The sequence below is a fragment of the Leucoraja erinacea genome, chromosome 4, assembly GCF_028641065.1.
Source record: "Leucoraja erinacea ecotype New England chromosome 4, Leri_hhj_1, whole genome shotgun sequence".
NCBI lineage: Eukaryota > Metazoa > Chordata > Chondrichthyes > Rajiformes > Rajidae > Leucoraja > Leucoraja erinaceus.
The window spans coordinates 59,532,135-59,541,334 of NC_073380.1; the positions used below are offsets into that span (position 1 = coordinate 59,532,135).

Genomic DNA, 9,200 nt, shown 5'->3' on the forward strand with positions numbered 1-9,200 from the left:
AACTGCTTGGGCAAGTGACAGGTTGAAGATGTCAGTCCAGACGTCTGTCAGCTGCGCATCACAGGCACTGAGCACGCGCCCGGGGATGCCGTCAGGGCCAGCAGCCTTACGTGCATTAGTCCTACTCAGTGCCACGTACACGTCGTAGGGGGTGAGTGTGAGGGGTTGGTGATCGGCAGGTAGCACAGCCTTGATGGCTGTCTCTAGATTGTCCCTGTCGATTGTCCCTAAAGTGCTGACTCCTGCAGCCACAAACATATTACTGGCACTACACCATCTAGGTTTCCTTAGCAGTGTTCTCATGGCATCGTTATATGCCATCTTTAGTCTCTGCAAACTTGTCTTTAAATAGTTCGACCACAGGTGCGCAGTGTAGAGTGGTGTGCAGTATGCTCTAAATAGTGACATCTTCACCACATCTGCACACGCACCAAATTTACGCAAGAGAATATTCGCCTGTACATACAGCATGCGTCGTTGGTATAAATATCCTCATCATCTGTCATTTGTTCTGTAATAATATGCCCTAGATATTTTATCGTATTACAGACACTGAGATTATTGTCAGACAATTTAAAATCAGGATATTTTAGACATTTATCCTCTTTGGTTCTACAGATCATAACAGCACTCTTACTAACATTATATTTAATGTCATGTTCCACACCATACACAGAACCTATAGTAAGGAGCTGCTGGAGACCAGCGCTAGATGGACTAAAGACCACAAGATCATCTGCATACATAATATGGTTCACTAGAATAGTACCAATCACGCACCCAGTATAACAGGCTTTCAATTGTTTAGACAGATCATCAATATATAGATTAAAAAGGACTGGGGACAAAATTCCCTCTTGTCTAACACCATTGCTAACCCCAAATGGGGCTGAGGGGGGAGGGGGGGGGAGGGACAAGAAAGGAAAAAGGAGGAGGTGCCCGAAGGCTGGGGGATGGGAGGAGACAGCTGGGTGACTGATGAAGGGGAGGAGAGCAAGGACTAACAAAATTGGGAGAATTCGATGTTCATGCCCCCAGGATGCAGACTCCCCAAGCGGAATATGAGGTGCTGTTCCTCCAATTTCCGGTGTGCTCGCTGTGGCCATGGAGGAGACCCAGGACAGAGAGGTCGGAGACGGAGTGGGAGGGGGAGTTGAAGTGCTGAGCCACCGGGAGGTCAACTTGGTTATTGCGGACCGAGCGGAGGTGTTCGGCGAAACGATCGCCCAACCTCCGCTTGGTCTCACCGATATAGATCTGCTGACATCTAGAGCAGCGGATGCAATAGATGAGGTTGGAGGAGATGTAGGTGAACCTCTGTCGCACCTGGAACGACTGCTTGGGTCCTTGAACTGAGTCAAGGGGGGAGGTAAAGGCACAAGTGTTGCGTCTCTTGCGGTTGCAAGGGAAAGTGTCCGGGGAGGGGGTGGTACGAGAGGGAAGGGAAGAATTGACAAGGGAGTTATGGAGGGAGCGGTCTTTGCGGAAGGCAGATATGGGGGGAGATGAGAAGATGTGGCGAGTGGTGGGGTCACGTTGGAGGTGGTGAAACTGACGGAGGATTACTTGTTGTACGTACGTGGCGAAACCACTTGCTTTGTTGTTGGACAGCTTGTTCATGGCATGATACACCTCATGTGACATAATCACCATCGAGTTATTACTTTCAATATTGTCCACCCTATACAAGTCACCTTGGACAGTTGAATAAAGTGCTATAATGTTGTCGCCATAACTCCGCGATATTAGCTGTTCCGGAGATTCCATCTACAGTACATGGTAGAGATGTTTTGCAACTGTTAAGAGCTCTCACTTCCTTCCAAAAATCTGTAGCATTGTTACTTAGGAGCTTCTTAGCCATGGAATCAGCCCTCATAGCTTGCTCATTTTTACAGATGAAGCGAACAGCACACTTATACCTTGCATTAGTGAGGTTCTTGTGCTCAAACACAGGCCCCTGTCTGGGTCTACCTGCCATAGCCCATGATTTGGTGGCTTCACGGGCTTCAGTGTGATACTCAGCTACATGCTTATTCCAGCCAGGTCTGATGTTATGTGTCTTATATTTATATTCTTGCAGTAGGGCTTACTGCCTACATATAAGGCGCTTACTATATCATTATACATGGAGCAGATATCTCTCCTATGCTTCATATCTTTACAATTAACATTACTACACATTATTGCATCTTTAGGTAGATGAATATTGCTTAAGGATTTATCTGTATTGTCTATTGTCTATTGTGATCAGGATTCAGTGAAAATGGTTTTAAAGTTAGAGAAACAAGGAACTGCAGATGCTGGTTGAAGTAGGTTCCCGGCCCCGAGTTAGTTTACTTTAGAGGTGCAGAGTGGAAACAGGCCCTTCAGCCCACTGATTCCGAGCCGACCATCAATCATCCGCACACTAGTTCTACGTTATCCCAGTTTCACATCCTACACACTAGGGACAATTTACAGAAACCAATTAACCTACAAATCCACACGACTTTGGAGTGTGGGTGGAAGCCCAAGCATCCGGAGAAAACCCACACGGTCACAGGGAGAACGTACAAACTCCGTACAGACAGCACCCGTAGTCGGGATCGAAGCCGGGACTCTGGCGCTGCACAGGGACAGGCCCTTTGGCCCACAATATCTATGCCAAATGAGATGCCAGGATCTATCTCATCTGCCTGCTCGTAATCCATACCCCTATATTCCCATCTAAAAGCCTCTTCAACACCACTATCATAGGCGAGTGTGCAACTACATGGCATATGTTGCAGGTGAGAGGGGAAAGAATGAAAATAAACCTGATTTAATAGAGAACCCTTTTACTCGGTGCATATATGGAACATAGGGCGGGTGCAATTACAGTTAATGAAACATTTGGACAGGTACATGGATAGCAAACATGGCTTAGAGAGATATTGCCAAACGCAGACAAATGAGATTAGCTTGGATGGAGTTGGGCTGAAGAAGGTTTCCATCCTGAAACATTACCTATTCATATTCTCCAGAGATGCTGCCTGAGCCGCTGAGTTACTCCAGCACCTTGTGTTGCTCCTATATATGACTCTTTGGAGACTTTGTCGCTCCTGTTGTGACAATGTTGTCCACCAGCAGAATGTTGCGGACTATGGCGGTGCTGGTGTGTATCAGTTGGTGTTTGACCGTGGCGTTATCCCAGACGGGGGTTTCCCAACCTTCCACCAGCCCGCCGGTGGACAGATCGATGCCCACCGGGAGTGTGGTCCTCTCCTCCGCCTCCAGAGCCTTGCCCACCGTCTCCTGGGGGTGGTAGCCCGCGTTCTGTGCCAGTGTCTTTGGAATGACGAGGATGGCATCGGCGAAAGCACGGAAGCCCAGCCTGGCCGCGCCCTTCACCTTGGGCTGGGCGTGGTTGGCCAGCCAGTTACCAATGCGTATCTCCACCGCCCCCGCACCGGGCATGGCACACCCGTCCTCGAAGGTGTTCTTCACCGCCAACATGCCGCACCGCACGGCTTCCCGGAGCTGGCCGGTGACGTGCTGGTTGGGGCCTCTGATCACCACCGTCACCGAGCGGGGGTTGTGGCATCCTTCGATGAAGGTGTACGTCCTCTCCCCCATGGTCTGCTGGTGCACCAGGCCGGCCTGGCCCAGGATCTCCGTGGTCAGCTCCACCACAGAGCTCACTGTCTGTCCACCGCAGGCCAGGGGCAACCTCTCCATGTCGCTCCTCTTGGTTCTCCTCAGAGCCACCACACCTTCCCTGGCGAGTTCCTCCAGCGCCAATGGGTCAATACCCTTCTGGTTGACCACCACAAAGCCCTTGCCCGAGTGGCCACACACCTCCCTCTTCAGCGCAAGGATCTTGTCCACTTTCTCTTGGGCAGTGCGTCTCTCCGCCTTCGTGAAGCTCTCCCGATCCTCCACGTCCTTGTGGAAGCAGCTGGCGTTGTCCCTCGGCCTCCCGAGCTCCAACGCCATGTTGAGGCCAAGGATGAAGGCGTCCTCCACCCGCCTCCTCATGCCAGGGTGACGGGCACCGTGCTCCAGCACCAGCCCCTTGACCAGCGTTGTGTCCAACTCCATCCCCTGACTCATCTCCACCAGTCCCACCAGCCTCAGGTCCACCGGCTCCCTCCGGTGAGAGATGGCCATCACGGCCTCCACCACCAGCTGGGTCAGACCCTCGGCCAGCATTGGGCAGAGCTTGGTGCCAAGAGAAGTCCGTGCCACCTTCCTCATGATGGAGTCCTCCTGGTCCTCCCACAACTCATCCAGGCAACCGATGGCTTCCTCCTTGGCCGCCTCCAGCCCCTCCACGATGAGCCTGGGGTGGACACCCTCCGAGACGAGGATCTCGGCCCGCCTCAGCATCTCACCCACCAGCAGCACCACGGAGATGACGCCGTCACCCGCGGTGTCGCCCATGGTCACCGCCGCCTGGGCAACGAGGGAGGCGGTGGGATGTTGCAGCCGCATCTCCCGCAGGAGGGCCCCTCCACTCTTGGTCATCCTCACCTCACCGGCCTCGGACACCAGCATCTTCACCGTGCCCCGCGGTCCCAGGCTGCTCTTCAGCAGCTCCTGCAAAGCCCTGGCCGCCGTGACGTTGATGGCGAGAGCCTCTTCTGCCGCTCGTCTCCGCCACATTGCCGTGGCTTCAGCACGGTGGCACTGACCGGTCACTTTATCCTGTGGCCAAGACCAGGAGCTGGGGGAGTCATAGAGTCATAGCATCATAGTTATTGAGTTATGAGTTATAGTCACAGAGTCACAGTTTATAGATTCATAGAGTCATATAACACGACCATGCTTCGGCCCAACGCCCACACCGAGCAACATGTCCCATCTACACTAATCCCACCTGCCGACGTTTAGCCCATATCCCTCTAAACCTGTCCTATCCATGCAACTGTCTAATTGTTTCTTAAACGTTGTGATGGTACTACAGTACCTTAATTACCACCTCCGGCAGCTCGTTCCATACACCCATCACCTTTCGAGTGACCCCTCGTGTTCCTATTAATTCTTTAACCCTTCACCTTAAAACTCTGGTTCTCAATTCCCCAAATCTGGTCAAGCGACTCTGTGCATTTACCCGACCTATTCCTCTCATGATTTTGTACGTCTCTATAAGTTCTTCCCTCATCTTCCTGCGCTCCAAGGAATAAGGGCATAGCCTGCTCAACCTCTCCCTATAGTTCAGGCCCTTTAGCCCTGGCAACATCCTCGTAAATCATCTCTGCATCTTTTCCAGCTTGACAATATATTTTCTATAACATTGTGCTTTAAGAGTCAAGAGTCAAGAGTCAATTTAATTGTCATTTGGACCCCTAGAGGTCCAAACGAAATGCCGTTTCTGCAGCCATACATTACACACAAATAGACCCCAGACACAACATAATTACATTTTACATAAACATCCATCACATAGCTGTGATGGAAGGCCAAAAAAAACTTATCTCTCCACTGCACTCTCTCCCCCCCGATGTCAGAGTCAAAGTCAAAGCCCCCGGCTGGCGATGGCGATTGTCCCGCGGCCATTGAAGCCACGCCGGGTGGTGCGAGGTCGCACACCGGGTCTTGGTGTTGGAGCCCCCGGTGTGCGCTCGTAAAGTCCCGCGGCCGTTCCAGCCGCGCGGGGCAATGGTGTTAGGCCCCGCTCCAGGAGCTCTTCGACCCCGCAACTCGGGCGGGAGAATTCGTCGTTGCAGGAGCCCCGAAAAGCGGTCTCTCTCTAGGGATCCGCGGGCTCCCGGCGCCGCTGTCCGCAGACCCGCAGCAGCAGCCTCCGACTCAGCAGCAGCCTCCGACTCAGCAGAAGCAGCAGCAGCAGCGGCAGCAGCAGCAGCAGCGCTCCTCCACCGCTCCAACCGCTCCGGACTCGGCCAGCCCCGCGACGGCGACAGTGAGTTGTAGCACCTGAGTCCCTGGCTTCCCCCTGTTGGAGGCCGCTCCTCGTTGCGGCCTCAACGACAACGGAAACCCGACCTGAGAAGGTCGGGTCTCCAGTGCAGGGAGATTTTAAAAAGTTTCCCCGATATGCCCCCACCCCCCCCCCCCCCTCAATGGCACACACACACACCCCAACATAAAATAACAAAAACTTAAAAACAAGACAGAAAATAATAAAAATAATAAAGAGTCAAGACTCTTGACTCTTGACTCTTGACTCTTGATTGACGGCGTTGAAGTAGAGATGGTTGCAAGCTTCAACTTGCCAGGAGTAAATATCACCAGCAACTTGTCACAATGAAAAACACAAACAATAATAAACTAAACTAAACTGAAGTTGGGGACTCCCACTAAATAGTTAAGAGGAAGGTTGTTGTGAGGAGAAATGTAGTTAGTTAAGAAGAACGAACAGGACGATAGTGAAGGTTTAGTTTAGTTAGTTTAATCTTTTGTCACGTGTACCGTGGTACAGTGAAAAGCTTTTGTTGCGTGCTAAACAGTCAGCAGAAAGACAAAACATGATTACAGTGGAGCCATTTACAGTGTACAGACACATGATAAGGCAATAACATTTAGTGCAAGATAAAGCCAGCAGAGCCCGATCAAGGATAGTCCAAGGGTCATCAAAGAGCTAGATACTAGTTCAGTACTTCTCCCTAGTTGTGGTAGGCTAATTTAGTTGCCCGATGACAGCGGGAAAGAAACTGTTCCTGAATCTGGAGGTGTGCTTTTTCATACTTCTAAATAAACTAAACTAAAATAAAATAAACTTCTCCCGTCCAGTCCCGCATGGTGTGAGCATAGCCAGCTACATACAGAGCACTATCACCTTCTTATCTTGTCTCCTTGCACCAAAAACAATTTGCAACGTTATTGCACTTGCTTTGCCGATGTACTTACTTGCTGCAACCCTGCCACAGCAGCAGTTCAAACTGTGCAACACAAGGAAGTAGTCTCAATAATGACTCACTCACATCCTCACAAGCAGGATAGGATATCGAGCATTGTCGCTGGCAACAGCACACATGGAGGTTGGGATCTGAATCAGAAGCAGAACATGCCACAAACACTCAGTGCATCAGGCAGCATGGTATCAGTTTATTATTGTCACCTGTGCCAAGATGCAGTGAAAAAGGACCGGCCCACCCTGGTCACTCCTCCCTCTTCTCCCCTATCCCATCCAGCAAGAGATACAGCAGTTAGAAGACGCATACCTCCAGATTTACCGACCTAATCTAATCGTGGTCTTGTACACCCGTATAATCAAGGACCAGTCTCACTCTCTTCTCCCCCCTCCCATCAGGCAAGAGGTACAGAAGTTTGAAATAGTGTGACACGCCTCCAGATTCAGGGACAGTTTCGCCCCAGCTGTCATCAGGCAACTAAACCATCAACTTCTTATCGAGTCCACATCACAAGATTAGAAATTGTTCAGCCAAAGCTGAGCACACTTCTTGGCATCTGCATACAACGGCGTCTTGTGCTTGTCGGTGGTGGTGGAAAGATTGGTGAAAACAGGGCCGCGACGTGAACGCTCTTTCCTTGACCCCCCTCTCGCCAAGTAAAGTGTGGTCCTGACCTCCCATCTACCTCATTGGAGACCTTTGAACTATCTTTAATCAAACTTTATTGGACCTCAATGTTATGTCTTGTACTAAATGCTGTAGCCTTTATCCTTTATGTGTGCACTGTGGATTGTAATCATGCATAGACTTTTCTTTGAATGGATAGCACGCAAACCAAAGCATACACATGACAATAATAAAATAAACTAACCTAAACTATCCAGGCAAATCATATCGTCCATGAGTACATTCAAGCCATACACAAGTACAACAGGTAATGCAAAAAGTAAAGTACTAAATATTTTAAGTTTAGTTCCGTTTAGTTTACAGTTACAGCAGGGAACAGGCTCTTCATCCCACTGAGTCTGCGCTGACCAGGGATCTCTATAGGCTAGCACTATCCTACACACAATTTATAATTTTACCGAAATGAATTAATCTACAAACCTGTACATCTTTGGAGTGTGGGAGGAAACCAGAGCACCCAGAGAGAAACCCCACACAGGTCACGGGGAGAACTTACAAACTCCGTACAGACAGCGCCCGTGGTCAGGATTGAACCCTGTCTCTGGCACTGTAAAGCCGCAACACTGCTGTGCCACTGCTGTAACATACAGTGCTGGCCACTGTGCTGGGCCGGTAACATACAGTGCTACAGGATTATAGTTACAAATTACAGAGAAACTGTAGACAAAAGGGGAGCACAGAGATGCATCTGGTGGAGCTGCTGCCTATCAGTGCCTGAGAACTAGGTTTGATCCTGATCTTGTGCTGTCTGTACAGAATTTGTATGTTCTCCCTGAGACCTCGTGGGTTTTCTCCGGGTGCTCCGGGCTCATCCTAAAGACATGCGGGGTTGTAGGTTACTTGGCCCTCTGTAAATTGCTCCTAGCATGAAGGGAGTGGATGAGAAAGTGGGATAACGGAGAACTAATGTGAACGGATGATAGGTGATCGGTGATCGGTGATCGGCATTGACCCTGTGAGCCGAAGAGCCTATGTTTCTACGCTGTATCTCTAAATTAAACTAAATACTAACATCTTAACTTTTCTCCTTGGTAAAAGTTGGATCTAAAAGTCTATTCTCTCAGTGATTCCACAATATTATTATTGGGATAACATATGATGAGCGTTTGAAGGAACTGGGCCTGTACTTGCTGGAGTTTAGAAGGATGAGGGAGACCTCATTGAAACTTACCGAACAGTGAAAGGCCTGGATAATGTGGATGTGGGGAGGATGTTCCCATTAGTGTCTAGGACCAGAGGCCACAGCCTCAGAATAAAAGGACGTACTTTAAGAAAGGAGGTGAGGAGGAAGGGTGGTGAATCTGTGGAATTATGTTCTTGATTAGTACAGGTGTCAAGGGTTAGTACAGGTGTCAAGGGTTATAGGAAGAAGGCAGAAGAATGGGGTTGAGAGGGAAAGATAGAACAGCCACGATTGAATGGTGGAGCAGAATTTATAGACAATAGACAATAGACAATAGGTGCAGGAGTAGGCCATTCGACCCTTTGAGCCAGCACCGCCATTCAATGTGATCATGACTGATCATCCCCAATCAGTAACCCGTTCCTGCCTTCTCCCCATATCCCCTAACTCCGCTGTCTTTAAGAGCCCTATCTAGCTCTCTCTTGAAAGTATCCAGAGAACCGGCCTCCGCCGCCCTCTGAGGCAGAGAATTCCACACACTCACAACTCTCTTTGTG

General features: G+C 49.9%; 1 protein-coding gene across 2 annotated transcripts; it reads right to left on the reverse strand.

Moving 5' to 3' along the window:
• Positions 1-2,799: 2,799 nt before the first annotated feature.
• LOC129696464 (T-complex protein 1 subunit zeta-like) lies at positions 2,800-7,472 on the reverse strand. Of its 2 annotated transcripts, none has more exons than XM_055634382.1 (2): positions 6,829-7,472; positions 2,800-4,684 (listed from the first exon to the last, which is right to left on the reverse strand). In XM_055634382.1, the coding sequence occupies exon 2, from the start codon at positions 4,621-4,623 to the stop codon at positions 3,049-3,051; it is 1,575 nt and encodes a 524-aa protein (XP_055490357.1). In that variant the 5' UTR covers positions 4,624-4,684; positions 6,829-7,472; the 3' UTR covers positions 2,800-3,048. The 2 variants fall into 2 exon arrangements, with proteins under 2 accessions (XP_055490357.1, XP_055490358.1); XM_055634383.1 differs by having other exon boundaries at positions 6,758-7,472.
• Positions 7,473-9,200: the final 1,728 nt, after the last annotated feature.